Source organism: Triturus cristatus, chromosome 5_1 (assembly GCF_964204655.1).
Source record: "Triturus cristatus chromosome 5_1, aTriCri1.1, whole genome shotgun sequence".
Lineage (NCBI taxonomy): Eukaryota > Metazoa > Chordata > Amphibia > Caudata > Salamandridae > Triturus > Triturus cristatus.
In genome coordinates, this window is record NC_140587.1 from 44,040,716 (window position 1) to 44,058,500 (window position 17,785).

The following is a 17,785-nucleotide window of genomic DNA, read 5'->3' on the forward strand; positions in this document are numbered from 1 at the left end:
TGACTAGTATTCCTGCAGGTTAGGAAGATGCTACTAGTAAGATTGTCAGACAGAGGCAGTTTTAGAAGTAAAGGCCTGCATCACCTATTTACATTAACATCCACTTGTAGACTTTTCAATGGATCCCCCCCCCCCCCCTCTCTTCGCAGAAGTTTTAGTATGCTGAATCCTGGAAAGATCAAACTCTGAAGTTATGTTTAACTCCCACTCCGGTGCCCAGCAGAGCATGCGCATAGCCTAAGAGGTTTACAGTTAAACTTCCCTAGAAGGCAACCTAGCATTTGCAACAGATTGTATTGCAATCCCAATTATTATGTGCAGTGAAACATGTGTTAAGGACTGCTTGATTTCATCACCACTTTATTTCCCCGGCGTGAATCCATTTCTCGACTCCTTGCAGGGGACCTTCTCGGAGCGCTTTGGGCTGTTCCTCCATACTGTTAACCTCTTGAGCATCCTGTGCTTACCCGTGCTTGTGGTCTTCATGGTCCACTCCATCACTCCAGGTAAAGCTCGGGATTATGACTGGAATCCGCTTCCTTGTTTTGCAGTTGTTGACAAAGTAGGAAAAGTATGTATTTATTTTTTGTTGATGGGGAACTTGTAAACCCACATGTGCGTATAAGGTTTATGTTGCAGTGCATCTAAACTGCTGCGATGGACAGAAGCATCATGGGAAAGAGCGGCGGTCTCAAGAAGAGATGAGTCTACGGGGATTTTGGGAATTCGGTAGTTGATCGTTCCAGTGGGAGTTCATTCCAGAGCTTGGGCCAAAGGAAACTAGAGTGTCCTACCCTACAGCAAGCCTGTTTAACAAGGGACGTAAAGAAGTTAGACCATGACTGTCTGAATGGCACCAAAATATGTTCTTGAGAAAATAAACTGCCATTCTATTGTGGAAGGATGGGTGAGTAATTCAGGGGACCTTGTGTCTTGAAGGCTGCATGATTGGCAACTAGTGCAGCTTGCACTGATCTCTTGAACCATGCCCCAATGTTTTCAGTTTGCAAGCTTGCCTTGTTCTGGGTAGTCCAAAGTATAGGTGTAGGAAGGTAGGAGCCTTCTGCATGGGTACCCCATGTTTTGCCTGTTGCTAAGCTGTTTTTGACTGGTCTGACTGGGATCCCGCTAATCGGGACCCCAGTCTATCTGCTTTCTCCCTAAAGAATAAAACCTCTGGGCACCTATTGCCATAAGATAAGGTTCCAAGATTTTATTTTTTGTTGGTTGAAAAAATTAGTATTTAACATACATTTTATAAAAATTGATTGGAGAACCTGCTCCCAGGTGTACCGTACAGTGTTTGATTTCAAAGACCATTTCCTTGAAGGAGACGCAGGGGTGCAGGTAAGTAGGTGTCCCCTTCAGGATGTAATCTATGAATTACTCTGTAAAATTTCACTTCGGGGGAAGCTTTTGCCTTTCAAATGTGGGGCACCAAAAATCAGACCAAGTACATTTTCTGTCCGATCACTTGCATAGCTTGCAGGTGGCTCGCCCCATGTGATACCTGCAGTGGTGTTTTTTTGTCCTGTAGAAGTTTGTATTTTAGGGCTTGTAGTTTTGTTTTTACCATTTTAAGTACAGGCGTAACCTTTTCAGAATGTAAAGTGGTACTTGATAGGAGCTGAAAGCATCATGATTTTCACCCTGCCCCCATTTTGTACACGGGCCTGTGGCACTGAACTGCCAATCACCAACTGGGTCTAACACCAGTGTCTCCTCCGTGTATGTGGGCCTGCTCTGTAGAAGATGGCGGCTTTCAGTGCCTTTGTTTGCTTAACTCACAAGTGGTCATTCATCGACTGAAGCCCTTGCTCCCAGGCCATGGTGTGCTGTAAAGTCATATTCCATCCTATATTACATGATCATTCCTCTAGAGTGAAAGCGGTGCTGATGGCTTTCCAAGGGTGGCTTGAAGGAGGTGTAGAGTCCAGGAGTAGGAGGGACTCCCTCTCAAACATTTGTAGGTTTAGAATCCTCATTTGTAGCAGTGCCAAGGGCATCTGATACAGAGGATTTTCAGGGGGCACCAAAATTGTGAACGCAGGGGGTCCGACTAAAAAGGTCGACATTCATGAGGCTATAGCACCTAGAAATCTCAGACTTTTACTCGAAGAGCTATACTCACTCGAGCCATTTACCCTTTGGATTGTCACCCTTTATTCCACGCTGAAAGGCTTGCATAATGACATTTATCTCCTGGTACTTTCACCGTATAAAAAAAGGACCTCTAGTCTATTGCTTCGTTAGCACATAATCTGCATTGTTGTATTTGTGTTTTTTCTCTCTCCCAGTGGGTGCAATATTTACACTTGGTGTTTATACCATGCTGTTCCTGAAGCTGTTCTCTTACAAGGATGTGAACAGGTGGTGCAGAGAGAAAAGAAACGCGAAGAGCAAGACTCTCGCCCGCTCCCTCTCGGGTAAGGACCAGGAGGAATGAATATCGGTGCCAGTATTCAGAAATGTACCCATCTGACCAGCTCAGTTTATACCCATTATTCTCTCTCATCTCTTTATCCCTTTAACTTTTTTCTCTTTTAAATGTTATTTCTATGTAGTGTCCTGTGCTATAGTGCCACTTGGTAGGCTGATCAAATGCAAAATCAATTCCCGGGCTATCTGCCTTTGTTTTCTAGCAGGCTGTCATGGGTTAAATGGCCCAGTTGATTATAGGGCCTTTCCAGTGCAGAAGGGGCATCTCGCTGCCAATGCACCCACCTTGGCACTCCTTGAAAGCAAACTGCCCTGCTACTTGTTGTTCACCAGAACCATATGAGAAGCAGACGCTGAACATGTCTGAAGAGGCACTGGGTGAACGTGTGCCGGCACCCCTCTTCTCGAGCCCCCCTCTGCCTGCAACACTGCGGTGGGGCGCCGTGCCATGTCGGGTGCAGTATGTCCTACAGGCTCTATGAATGCAAACCCTTCCCTCTTCCATCCCTCCACTATCCCTTTGAATCCAAATAACAGACTAACATGTCCGTCGCTCAAATTAAATTCATATCTCACTATACTAATTCACCACTAATCCTTTTTGGGTTCCGGAGTAGCGTGCTACTCACTCAAAGCGCTTTGGTGCTTCATCAGGGGTAGTAAGCACTATATAAATGCAATTGCAGGTGCCCCCATGCGAGTGACCCCAGTGCTGAGAAGCCATGAAATCTCAGACTCCCAACAGATGCATGATTCTTAATCCAGGGACCCGTGGGACCCTCTGCTTCGTTCTGGACCTTAGGCCTCTGAAGTGTCTTGTCCACGCCGCCATGTTCAAGATGATCACATTGTAAGACGCCGTCCTGATGCTGAAGGAGGATGACTTCCCAACAGTGACAGACCTGACGGATGCATGTTACTGGATACTGGTACGATCCAAGCACAGGAAGAACCCATCTTCGATTTGTGGTACCTGGATTATATTATATAGAACCCAGAGTGGGTACCAGGCATCGCATTTTTTAGTAACTGCACATCCACTCCGAGAATCCACATGTTTACTCTGAATATTGATTACTGCATGAGACGGCAGGCATGATCGATAGGCCAAATGTTGCCTCTTACATTCTCATGGCTGCATCTTCCTTTAAATACCTTATAGGTAACAGTGCTTCACAAATCTACTTACATAACCTTCCTAACCTATGAATGTCTTTCTGTGACTCACGCCAGTTCGGAAACTTTAACTAGCGCATACAAAAGTAGGAAGGAAACATGTATGCCGTATACTAAGGGAACAGCAAGAGGTAAGTTCAACACAGAAGAACAGGGGACCAACTATCATAAGAGAGAGCTTGAAAAAACTTTGTGGAAAATAAACCAGAGCAAAGCACTGAAGCGGGGAGAAAGCCAGGAACAAGCAGTTGGGCAGCTGTTGAGAAACCGAGCTCATTCTCTAGAGTGAGGGCTGCTCTGGGTTCTGAAGAGAGGAACCGACTACAGACCCGAGCAGGGGCAGAGGGAAGTCCAGAAGATGTGCCCATTGAGCGAATCTGTGGGAATCTGGATCCATAGCCCACAGTGCTCTGGCTCCAGGAAGCGATCCTTTCCAGGTTTAAGGATGGTTCTCCATGGACCAGGAGGCATTCTTACGGTGGTGCGAGCACCTGGACCAGGGTGACATGTGGGCTATGGTTCGCAGTATGTCCAGGAGCGTTCTCTTGCAAACTGTGGTAAAGTCAGGATGTCCCAAGGAGCCATGGAGCAATCCTCGGAATCCCTTGTGATGGAGGCCCTTGTAAGGTGACCAGTTGGACAACAAACTGACAAGATATGACTCCAAGGAGTATTGCTACCTAAATAACAATGGTTATTTTTTTCTGTAAATTTATTGGTGAAAGAAAAGATAATTGTCTCTCTAATACCGCTCTATTCTTTGTGTTCTAGTTCCCACCCCGAAAAAACCGAATGCAGACACTGCCTCCAAGGAGGTGTCGTATCCTGGAAATTTGACTTATAAAGGTATTTATTGATTTTATTTTCCATACTTGAGCTCGAACCAGGTCACTGCAGGTATCCGTGCTGTGCAATTCCTGGGTCTGATCCAGCATAGCCGTGGTCATGCTTTAGACAAACGTGGCGGAAAGGTTTTGTAATTTGTCAGTGAGCAAACTGGGTAGATACATTGTTTCTGCGAAGGATGCACGACTGAGGAAAAAAGTTAGCTTCTGTGCATCAGAACATCCAATGCGCTTGGTTCTGTTCCAAGATTGTATCAAAGCTGATGGTGCGATGCTTGTCCCCGACTCATCCCCACCAAAGGGGAGAATCGCACGTGATGAACCATTCCGTAGAGGATTGTGGACGTCATGGGATACAGCTCTTGGGCTTCGGTGTATCCAGCCAGAAGCCAGTGGCCCCTCTGCTTCATTACACGAATACTCATATTCCAAACGTCATGCCTAGGCTGGAGAGATTTACAAATGGTCTATTTATGATCAGTGTTTGAAGCAAGTACGCCTCAGACCACAAGGCTCGCATGCTGTGTAGATCGAGAGGCCATCGAAAGAATTGAGTGTAGAAATCGGCATCCATAGGTCATTGTGCAGATGGAGCGAGGATGGGTGTTTCGCCGCAGGCAAGAATAATACCCAACATGCGCATATCCTGAGCCAGAATGCCACGCAGGCGTGCTTATCGATCCCTTGAATTCTCCCTGGTTTTCTGGAGTTGTAGTTTTGGGCTTGTCAGAGTTCCAGGAGAGCACAGTTCCAGATTCTGGGGCTTCATGACCAGGATTGTCCGAGCTTGCTGCTTTCCTAAACCCAGTATCTCTGGGTAAGTTAGTTGTTGGCTGCACACAGAGCAGTTACCTTGTCAGACCGTGACTGTTAGCCTGGTGTATTGGAGAGAAGATATGGTGCATGAGACCAAGATTGCCTCCATGGTGGAACCCCAACGGGGATATGACGGCAGTGAAGATGTGGTTTTAGAGGCACGCGAGTATCTTACTGCCTCGGTCCTCAGCCAAGCGCTGCTATTCTCATCTTTGGGTGGCCCACGAGCAGTCCCTAGTATGGAGAGAGCTGTGCTTAAACCGCTGCGTTCAGGTCATCGCCAAGGATACATTCCTTTATGTTGGAGAGGGTGGAAAGGGGTCCTTTTGTCTCTTAATGTACAGGTCGAGCAGTAGTTTAGAATCCAGTGTGAACCCTATTCGTTTGTCACTTAGTGTGCATTATCTTACTGTATGCAGGAGAATAAAAAATGCGCATAACTCTGAAGAAATAGTGTCTTCAATGCAGCAAGTGACTTGCTCAACGTACAGACTACAATAGAATTTCTGCGTTGCTCTATAGTACCTTAGTGGGTTTGCTTTGGCAGCACTGCTGTGTGTGTGTGATAGATGGAACCGTACCATGGTCCTTCTGTCAAACATATATATATTTTATCACGCCGTGCTCTGATGGCCCGTCATTCCCTGTTTGCACACCTTTTCCCTTCTACTGAGGATGGGTGGTGTGGATGCGTCTGTGTGAAATCGATTTATTGCCCCGCCACCTTCATATTTTCATCACACCCTAGTCTAAGGGCCCTGCTCCCCACACACAGATTCCCTTATTCCATAGTTCAGTAGGCTGTGTGTCTGATCCATTTATATGATCATGCCTGGGATTAGCTTCTGCCTTTCGAGTGAAATTTCCTTCTTTTATTTCAGACTTGTATTACTTTGTATGTGCGCCAACGCTGTGCTATGAACTGAATTTCCCTCGCTCTCCCAGGATTCGTAAAAGATTTCTTCTCCGGAGACTCTTTGAAATGGTAAGATATTGCCTTGGTTCAAGAAAACTCAGAGAAGTAACAATAAATTCTCTGGTGTTTGGCTAAGGGTCAGGAAAGCTGAGCTAATTTCTGTGGGTGAGGATGTGATGGGGTTTCTGTGTGCGGCTTTGTGCACCGAGATGCCCCCTTAAAGAGGTTACTTTTTAAAGAGGTTATCTAGTGCTTTACTGTAGGTGTGGGATGTTTCATAAATGTACTCATTTTTCACAGTCTGATTTCAATTAAAGTGTGTTTTCGCTTTAAAGGAATGGCTTTCAATCTGTGAAATAACTAAGTTTGCAAACTTTTATTCTTGAAAGTTAATCTTTTTAATGTGGAATGATGCAAGCTACTGTGCCACTGAGAGGCATGAGCTTGCATTTGTTTCTGAGCAGTTAGCCCCTTGTCATTTGCTCCTGAAGGCAGCTGCTGACAAGAACACCTTTCCAGTACCCCCCCCCCCCCCCTGTCCTCAGTCAGAGCACAACACTTCCCTCCACTATGGGCTCTTCATTTACTCCCACATTGGATCTTTCATAGATTCACATGTCTGAGCTATCCCCCAGCTGGAGTTTCTCAATCATCCTAGAATCTTCGTTGCTATGCATAAAAGTTAGATGCATCCCCCTGCTAGGACTCATGAAGACTTTAAACCCATAAAGAGGCGAGGGTTTACAGTCCGTCTGTTTCATTGCAGACAAACACCCCCCTCGGTGTATCAAAGGCAAAGCTTTTCCCATTTTTAGCAGTGTTCCCCATTATGAGAGAGCAGAGGAAAGCTGCAAATCTAAATTGCACCACACTGTAATCTCATTTATTGCCTAACTTCCACTTCTCTGATTCCAGTGATGGTCTTTGCAGCTGGAAAAAGCAACCGGTCACGAAGGCTCCTGGGGCTTCCGTGTCCCATGATGTCTTGTAGTAATAGCTGCTTCAGAGAGTTAACTCTTTGAAGGATCAGGTGATCTACAAACTTTTAATTCTCTCTGGCCCTTACAGAAAATAAAATCTGGGGAGGCACAAGGGTTGTTTAATTGAAGATTTCTGCGGTCCAAACTGGACCTTCAAGTAAGGAACCATTTATGTTGCTTTCCTCATAGTCATAACAGACTAGTGTCCAGCAAATCCATAAAACCTGTGGCTCTCGTCGGAGAGGAAGAAGGGGTGGAACAATTGCAGAACCGTATGCACTCTTAGTAGAGAAGTTGGTGGAAAAGGTTTCTCAAGGCACCCTAACCCTCACTCGATTCAATTCTAGCATCAGGATCTAGATGGGGGAGTGCCTTGTGAAATATGAGCAGACTTCCAAGCGGCTGACCTACAGGTATCTGCCTGTAGTAGCGGTCTTCACCCCGAATAAACAACCTCTTGCACTTCACAATAGAGGTTTAGTACCTCGTTGATTAAGTGTAATAAAGGTAAAAATCCATTGTGAAAGACTGTTTAGAGCTAAATAAACATGGGTGCAAGAGACCGTAATTGATAAACAGTCGGTCTGACTGCCTAAAGGTGTTGGTATTTTCTAGTTATGACTGTTCAGTCATCAGGAGCATATAGACCATTTAGCCTGTGTGCTTGCATTACTAAAATATATGTTCGGGGCATAATAGCTGCAGATTGTACACTTAGCATAGATCGCCATCTGGTGTTGGGCCCGGATGTTTGCAGTTTGTTTTTGTTCTTTGGACAGTCTTTGGAAGTCACGAGTTCGGTGACTCCTCCTTCGGTCCGTACTGCGCATGGGCTTCGGCTCCATCCTCAGATTGTTTTTTTCCGCCATCGGGCTCGGATGTGATACTTCGTGCTCCGGCTTCGAACTTCTACGGTTCCAGCCTCGACGGAAAATCCTTGTTCTTCGAGTTTCTTCATCTATCTTCATCTCTCGAAGCGGCACTTTTCTCCATTCCGCACATCGGCACCGGCCTTCGGGCCCTCCTCGACTCCGGTCCCGGCCGATGGAAAGGACTCCGTTCAAAAAGTGCCCAAAATGTGGGTCTAAATTTCCCCACACCGACCTCCATCAGGTGTGTAACCTTTGCCTCTCTCCAGAACACGAGGCTAGAGACTGCCCCGCCTGTAAGTCTTTTCGTTCAAAAAAGACCATCCGGGATCGAAGAGCTCGACGCACCATGGCGCACTCATCGACCGCAGCTCCACCGGACATCTTCGGAGACGACACCGGAGCTTCGGGGCAACAACACACCGAGCAGGAGGAAGACGTCGTCAGCGCTTCCGAGGCCGACGACTCCGATGTGGAGGACATCACACCGGCGCAGAGGGTCGTGAGTACTCTACCCCCTCCCACCCCCGCGCCCAAAACCAAAGAGACTCGGGTAACACCCTCGCCTGCAGGCCCGGGTAAAACCAAACACACAGCTTCTATCACCCCACCTTCGGGCCCGGTGTCGAAGCCTCACGTCTCACGGCAGCTCGGGCTCGAGCCAGCAGACGCCTGGTGCCGATAAACACCGTCCAGCACCGAAGAAAGTGATGCCCAGCTCGACTCCGAAGCCACCGGTGCCGAAGCCTGGACTCTCGGTGCCGACAAAACACAAACACAAATCCCTCGGCTCCGGCGCCAAAAACTACTTCGACGCCGAAAAAACCGGAGGTTCCAAAAAGGCATAGCACAGAGAAACCATCAATATCCCCTGCTCCGAAAACATCGGCGCCAGCGGACGATTCGGTGCCACTGGACCTCTTTACACCAGATCCTTTACAAAAGACCTTATTTAAGGATCCAAAAACTGGGCTATTGACTTTAGTTGTCAAGAAAAGACGTCTTGACACACCGGCTCCTCCTCCACCGCCCAAGCGGAATGACTCTGCTACTTCTCCTCTCAGAGTGCCCTCCCCACTACCTCCTCCTCCTCCTCCACCTCCTCCTCCACCTCCTCCTCCTCCTCCACCTCTTCCACCCCCTCCCCCTCCCAGGTCTCCGCCACCCTTGCCTCATCATTCCCCCAACCCCATCCCCAGATCCGGATTACGGGGATCCAGATTATGACCCGGCAGACGCCCCAATGGACCCCACTCCACCGGGGACCCCAGACCCATGGGAAGATTACCAAAACCCTGACATACCGGATGTGCCTCAGGACGACCTATACCCATCCAGGCCGTCTCCCCCAGAGGACTCATTAGGGTTTCACCACTTAGTGCAGAGAGCAGCACACTAACATGGGGTGGAAATGCATAGTGAACCAGTGGAAGACGACTTCTTACTGGATACATTTGATATTCAGGATACGTCCACTGCTATCTTGCCCATGCTTAAGGGTGTCACCAAGCATGCTGCAGAGGTGTTCAAAGACCCTGTCAGGGCCAGGGTCTTAAACCCTAGAATAGAAAAGAAGTATAAGGCGGCACCCACAGACCCTACATACATTAAGGGCCCTGCTCCCTTAGATTCCCTAGTTGTGTCCACAGCTAGAAAGCGGTCTAACTCCCAGTCCTCAGGAGAGGCCCCACCGCCAGATAAGGAATCCAAACTTCTAGACGCGTCTGGCAAACGCACCGCCTCACAAACGCACCGCCTCACAAGCCGCGAACATCTGGCGCATTGCAAATACACAAGCGCTGCTTGCGCGCTATGACAGAGCACACTACGATGAGCTTGAGGCTCTTATACAGCACCTCCCAAAAAAACACAAACGCAAAGCTCATGACCTGATACAGGAGGGTAAGCTAATTACTAACACCTCCATTAAATGTGCCCTCGATGCAGCCGACACTGCTTCTAGAGCCATAAATACTAGTGTCCTGCTTCGTCGTCATGCCTGGCTTAGGATCTCAGGGTTCAAGCCCGAAGTCCAGGCATCCATCCTAAATCACCCCTTTGACCAACAAAATCTCTTTGGGCCAAAGGTGGACGAAGCATTAGAAAAAATGAAAAAGGACACGGACACAGCAAAGTCTATGGGGGCATTACAATCACAGACCCCTAAACACTCCTGTCGACGCTCATCCTTTCGCAGCACAGGCAGAGGCTACTCCACCGATAGCGCCTCTACCTCCTACAAGTCCCCTCCTCAAAATACCTTTTCAAAGGGGTGGTTACAGAGGCAACAACAATAAGGGCAGGGGCAAAACTAACACCACCCGTTCTGCCACCCCGCCCGCACAATGACTTCCCTCCGCACCCCCCAGACCATCCCACTCCGGTCGGGGGCAGACTACAAAACTTTATCCATGCATGGGAATCCATAACATCGGACAAATGGGTGACCCAAATTATTCGGTCAGGGTACTGTCTCGAGCTAACATCTACCCCGCCCAATATCCCACCAAGGCTCCGTCCAATGTCTCAAGAACATTCCACACTGCTCAAACAGGAGGTGCTCTCCCTCCTCCAAAAACACGTTATAGAGCAGGTCCCCATCAATCAGCAAAATCTAGGGGTCTACTCTCTGTATTTCCTAATACCGAAGAAAGACGGGACTCTGAGGCCCATTCTGGACCTGCGGCCTCTAAATGCATACATACATTCAGACCATTATCACATGGTCACCCTACAACAAGTCCTCCCGCTCCTCTGTCAGGGAGACTTTCTCACTACCTTGGATCTGAAAGACGCATACTTTCACATTCCAATACACCCTTCTCACAGGAAGTACCTCAGGTTTGTGGTAGACGGTCAACATTACCAGTTCTCCCCTTCGGGGTCACCACCGCACCACGGGTGTTTACCAAATGCCTAGCAGTTGTAGCGGCACACCTCAGACGTCCACATATTCACGTCTTCCCTTACTTAGACGACTGGCTCATAAAAGTCGCGTCCTACAACCAATGTGTGCAACATACCAACAGCACCATTCAACTGCTCCACCGGCTAGGCTTCACGGTGAACTACCAAAAGTCCCACCTCCTACCATCCCACACAAAGCAATATCTCGGGGCCACTATAGACACCTCCAAAGGTATTGCCTATCCAAACTCAGCCAGAATCGCAAGCATACAAGCCTTGCGCCAAACGTTCCTTCCTCAACACTCTTCCAGCAAGAGTGTTTATGAAGCTCATAGGGATGATGGCATCTTGCATTTTCATAGTGCCCCATGCAAGACTTCACATGCGTCCACTCCAAGAGTGCCTAGCTCGACAGTGGAACCAGGCCCAGGGACAGCTGACGGATCTGGTGTTGGTGGACGGCCGCACCCATCACTCTCTGCAGTGGTGGAACACCACAAACCTTTCCAAAGGGCGGCCGTTCCTGGACCCGGTTCCTCAGGTGATTCTAACAGCGGACGCATCGCTCTCCGGCTGGGGAGCGCACCTCTTACACCTCACAATGCAAGGTCTATGGACGCCACAGCAAAAGTCGCTCCACATCAACCATCTGGAGCTCTTGGCGATCTTTCTAGCCCTAAAATCTTTTCAAAAACAGATTTCGGCTAAAGCAGTCCTCATTCGCACAGACAATATGACTGCAATGTATTATATCCAAAAACAGGGGGGGGACACTCTCCCCAGCTCTCCCGCTTAGCCCAGAGCATATGGAGATGGGCAATTCCTCAAAACATCTTTCTCCTGGCACAGCATGTCCCAGGCGTACAAAACACCATGGCAGATCTGCTCAGCAGACAAACGCAACAACTACACGAATGGGAACTGCATCCACAGGTCCTTCGCCCATTCTTCCAACAGTGGGGGCATCCTCAGATAGACCTCTTCGCCACCCACGAAAACAAAAAATGCCCAAGCTTCGCCGCCAGATACCCACACCCATTGTCCAAAGGCAATGCGATATGGATGAACTGGTCAGGCAAATTTGCATACGCCTTTCCACCTCTCCCACTAATTCCATTAGTGGTAAGGAAGCTACAACAGCACTCCCTCACTCATTCTGGTAGCTCCAACATGGGCCAGGCAGCCGTGGTACATCACACTACTACAGCTCTCGGTGGTACCACATCAAAAACTGCACCTATCCCCATGCCTCCTAACTCAGAACCATGGAGAAATCAGGCACCCGGACCCAGCTCAGCTCAACCTTGCGATCTGGCTCCTGAAATCTTAGAATTTGGGTACCTTAACCTTCCCCCTGATTGCATGAACATTATCAAGGAAGCCAGACGTCCTACCACTCGAGCATGCTATGCCGCAAAGTGGAAGAGATTTGTAGTTTACTGCCGTAACAATACAATCAACCCTCTAGATGCATCCATACAGCACATCATATGCTATCTGCTCCATCTTCACAGGTGTAACCTGGCATATTCATCCATACGCCTACACCTAGCGGCGATTGCTGCTTATCTACAAAACAGACAGCATTTATCACTGTTCAGAGTGCCCGCTATTAAAGCCTTTATGGAAGGCCTTAAACTAGTAATTCCTCCCAGGGCACCACCTTCCCCTGTATGGAATCTAAATGTAGTTCTTGCAAGGCTAATGGGTCCGCTCTTCGAACCAATGCATAAATGTGAGCTACAGTTCCTCACCTGGAAAACAGCTTTCCTCGTAGCTATCACTTCCCTTAGAAGGGTTGGTGAAATACAAGCGTTCACTATACAGGAACCCTTCTTACAAATACATCACAGCAAAGTGATACTTCGTACAAATCCAAAGTTTCTGCCCAAGGTCATTTCCCCCTTCCATCTCAATCAATCGGTGGAATTACCTGTCTTTTTCTCGCAACCTCAATCTGTTGCGGAAAGAGCCTTACACACACTTGATGTTAAGAGGGCTTTACTGTACTACATACAGAGAACGCAACCTTTCGGGAAGACTAAACAATTGTTTGTTTCCTTCTCTCCACCACATAAAGGCAACCCCATCTCTAAATCAGGGATAGCTAGGTGGATTGTAAAGTGCATACAAATTTGCTATCAAAAGGCAAAAAGAACATTATCTGTTCCACCTAAAGCCCACTCCTAGAAAGTTAGGGGCTTCTATGGCTTTTCTAGGGAACATACCCTTAGATGACATCTGCAAAGCAGCCACATGGTCAACACCGCACACCTTCACAAAACATTACTGTGTAGACGTGCGTTCCAAGCAACAAGCTAGTGTGGGCCAGGCTGTACTAAAGACACTTTTTCAAACCGCTGCAACGGATACAGGTGGTCGCCGCTAAGGTTGGGTACTGCTATATAATCTATGCTAAGTGTACAATCTGCAGCTCATATGCCTCGAACGGAATATGCTACTTACCAGTATGCATCTGTTCTTGGCATGTAGAGCTGCAGAGTTGTACACGCCCACCCGTATCCGTTCCAGTCCATCTTATTTAGATACAACACACATGGGTTTCTCACTGTTATTACTACGCTCCATCATTTCCCTGTTGGCGAAAAAACAATCTGAGGATGGAGCCCATCCGCAGTACGGACCGAAGGAGGAGTCACCGAACTCGTGACTTCCAAAGACTGTCCAAAGAACAAAAACAAACTGCAAACATCCGGGCCCAACACCAGATGGCGATCTATACTAAGTGTACAACTCTGCAGCTCTACATGCCAAGAACAGATGAATACTGGTAAGTAGCATATTCCATATAAGCAGATGGCTTAACTGATTGTAACAAATTGAATTATTAATCAGGGTGTACGGTAGTTCACCACATGTAATAAAGGCGCTAGCCTGCTAGGTCCAGGTAAGAGTTTTAACAATTTACACCGGAGCTCAATCCGTGATAGGCCTAACAGAACGTAACAAAAACCCCCCCTAAAATTTATTTACATTTTTTAATTAAAAAGAGTGAAATGCAACAAACTGACACCCGAAATGCATTGAGATCGTGTTTAAAAATTGGGACTTTTGTTTTCATTGCATTTGAAATTGCAAAACGAATTTCAGTATTTTACAATGTAACAACAAAAACGCATCTTTAACGTTTCTGTTTTGAACTAAGTGACTGACTTTGTTGTGAAATACAAGTCAATTTTTGTTTACAAGAATACTGTTTATTTAGTTTTAAGAACTTGTTTATGAACTTTTGATGAAGACCTATGGTCCACTGTTGTGCGTCACGCAGGTTTGGATAACTCTGACCCCCCACTTCATTCAGTATCTATAAATAGCCATTCACATTTGATTGATCAGGTCTAAGTAGCAGTGAAAGGTTTGGTATGTGAATTCACTAGAATAGCCTGTGTGCTTCTCAGTGACCCTTATCCTTACACATTGTATGTCTCCTCTGTTTTTCATCCATCGGTGCCAAGCATGCTGGGATTTGCCAGCTCCTATAAAGACCCATCCCTTTAAAGAATACTACATCGTGACCAGTACAAGTCCACTTCCGCGCTCAGAATTCAACCACCTCTACAATGACTTGTTGACTCGCTCATTGCTTTTACCCCTATAAAGTGTTCTGCCCCTGTTCAGCACATCCCTGCTTTTCACCTTTCGGCTACATTTACATTGTGCAAATGCTACATGCTTTTGTCTAAATGACGTAACCAAAATGTCACTCCAAAGACACTTAGTAGGTTGCTGGTAAAATGAGGGCTGCCTAAACGGCACGCCTATAAAACTAGGCTAGTTAACTAATGCATATTCCTTGTTAAGTAACATTTCCATACAAACTGATGGAATGAAACAAAATATGGTAAAAACCCTGCAAAAACTAAAGTAGTTGAATGTTTTTAACCTTAAAACTCTTTCAGATGGAATCCATTTCAAAGTCCATCAGTTCTCAACTGTAAGCTATTAAACTTGTGTCTGAGGTAACTTTGCAAAGTTAATTGAGATTATATCAACAATTCTGCACCTATCCTCGGGCCATGTTATGTTGACGTAAGCTGTATGTTTTCTGTATCCTGAGCCGCTTGACCCTCAAGTTGGCCTTTTTTGCAAGTTATTTTTGTGATATTTTCATTCTGTATTTAAATAATGGCCTATGTTTTTTTCCAGCTTTTCTTTATTCAGTTACTTATTGGTCTGATCCAGCAGGTAAGAGGTTTTCTTATTTACCACTGACTTGTGTATTTTCTTCCTGTACTAATTGGCGAGGCAGTTTATAAGTACGAACATTATCCTCCCCCCCCCCCTCCCCCCCCCCCCCCTATGCAGATGTGTAGTCCAGCTGCAGCGTATTGGCTTGTGTTAAACCTCAGGTGGTGTCTTTTACAGAGGACAAACCGATGTTATTCATAAGAACTAGAATGTTGGTGTCCTAGTTTTATACACGTTCAGTTGATTAAGTGTAAATCTAGAATTTGATATCTGAATAGGTCTGCAATACCACCCAGTGTCTATACCGGCTCTAACACTGCCAGTCTCACCCGGTGTCTAGTTTTGCTCCTTTTATCTTGGGCTGTGTTTGCCCTTGTTTCCAACGTGATGTGAATAACTGTTGTAAGCAGGATTGCGGAATCTTCCAAACTATTCCCTGCCTCTTATCTTATCCTGATGGCAGGGTTAAACTTCCATCCTGCCCACCCTCACCTTTTTCTTTTTACTTTATTTATTGTTTAAGCTGGACACACCATATAAAATAAACCAAACATTTTTCTATTTTTGCCTCTCCGGCTTGTGCCATATACGACTTGAATTAAAGGGCTGCTTCTGGTGGGTACTTTTAGCTGCAGATTTCTCACCTTATTATATACCCTAGGCACCAGAATCGATCCACGTAATTTTGTAGCAGTACTCAGACATTGCATTCCATTACTTCTGAGGTGATCAAGAATCTCTCATATGTGCCATCTTGCATGCTGACATCACTTCCTTTCCTTCCCTACCTTATGACACCGATCCTAAGCTTCACTCCCAACTTTGTTAGTCTTCTGACTCTTTGAGAACTTTTTCCCAGTGTGCTAGGAAATGATTTCCGCACAGAAAATGACAGGATTAAAGCTGTGAGCCAACTGAAGGCAGCATATATTGGTCACAGACCCCCATGAGGTGAGCCTTTAGTTCCTCAGCTCTTTCTCATGTTATAAATGTGCCCAAAAGCACCTGAGGCCATTCGATACCATGAGGTGAAGATAAACATCCGGGGAACACAAGAAGAACTTGCTGTCTTCGCACAGCTCCTTCTCCGATACCCAGGCTCAATCACTGGGCTGTTCTTGCTAATGCTACACTTCCCAGTCAAAGTCCGCTGGTAAGCCCAAGTGCAAGCATAATAAAAGAATGTGGGCCTCAACCACATTGAGCCTGGACCAGCAATATGTTAGCCCTTTCTTTCATTTAATGATGCCCTTTTTGATAGTCCGATGGTTACCGGGTCAAAACCATGTGTTTGAGGCATATGAGCTGCAGAAATCATACTGTTGCATAGATCACCATCTGGTGTTGGGCTCGGATGCTTGCACCTTGTTGTCTTGGAAGAAGTCTTTTGTAGTCACAAGATGGGTGACTCCTCCCTTGGATGATAGTGCGCATGGGCATCAACTCCATCCTCAGATTGTTTTTTTTTTTCTGCCATCTGGTTCGGATGTAACCTCAGCGCTCCAGTTCGGTACCGTGTTTTCCTAACCTTTTCGACGCGCAAACCATTGCAAACTTGACGGTATTGTTTTTGTTCGCTTGCCTTTCGACTCTAAATACTCTATTCCGGTCGTCGACGCAGGCCGCTGGGCCTATCGACGCCATTCGGGCCTACGGTTAATGGAAAGGACTCCATTCAAAAAATGCCCCCAGTGTGGAGCTAAATTCCCACACAGCAACCAACACAAGGTCTGAAACCTTTGTCTCTTGCCTGAACACAAGTAAAAGGATTGCCAAGCCTGCGCCTCCTTCCGGTCCAAGAAAACTATTTGTGATCACCAGGCTCGACAACACGTTCTGACGCAAAAGGCTGCACCGGTGCCCGAAGACCTCTTCGAAGAAGGCCCCGACGTTCCAGAGGCAGAAGATTCAGAGGATCTCGGCATCTTATCCGAGGCAGATGTCTCCGACTCCGATGTACTCACTCGTTGACCTGGAGTGATGCCCCAACCCCACCCGACAAAACAAAGGCTCCGGTCAAGACTTTGCCTGTAGGCCATAGTTGTGACAAACTTCAGAAGCCCCGCCTCCGGGCCCAGCTCCAAAGACAAAGGAGAAGCCTTCCGGCGGCTCGGGACCGAGCAAGCTGCACATCAGTGCCCCAAAAACAGTCGATGCTGAGAGCGGGAACACATCCTACTCTCGCCGTCCCCAAACAGACCACGGCACCGAAAGAACAAACACTCGAATCCGAAGAAACATCGACAGCCTTCGGATCCAAAAAAGAATTCGACGACTAAAGACTCAAAAACCCCTTTAAAGTATCCTGATTCGAAATCACGTTCAGAACCAAAAAGGTCGGCGCCGAAGGGAGACGCTGAAGAGGAAGAATTGCTTTGACCGGATCCTATCGATCCGAAGCAAAAAACATTGCATGTGGACCCTAAAACAGGTCATATTGTCCATATCCCGCGGAACAAGAGGAAATTGTACACACCAAATACCCCTGAGGTGCCTGTAGAACAAAGACTGCAACTTCACCATAAAGACCCTCTTCTCCTGTTCTTCCTACTAAACCTCCCTCTCCTCCAAAGTCTCCCATACCACCTCCATACTCCCCACCACCACAGGATGATTACCTGGGGGGTG

At 47.0% G+C, this 17,785-nt stretch overlaps 1 protein-coding gene across 1 annotated transcript in view; it reads left to right on the forward strand.

Annotated features, from left to right (window-relative positions):
* DGAT1 (diacylglycerol O-acyltransferase 1) overlaps window positions 1–17,785 on the forward strand; it is a 316,877-nt gene that overhangs the window by 201,187 nt on the left and 97,905 nt on the right. Inside the window, exons 6-10 of the mRNA XM_085604343.1 lie at window positions 401–506; window positions 2,298–2,426; window positions 4,387–4,461; window positions 6,158–6,261; window positions 15,116–15,154. Coding sequence (XP_085460469.1) covers window positions 401–506; window positions 2,298–2,426; window positions 4,387–4,461; window positions 6,158–6,261; window positions 15,116–15,154 — 453 coding nt within the window. The remainder of the gene's footprint in view (window positions 1–400; window positions 507–2,297; window positions 2,427–4,386; window positions 4,462–6,157; window positions 6,262–15,115; window positions 15,155–17,785) is intronic.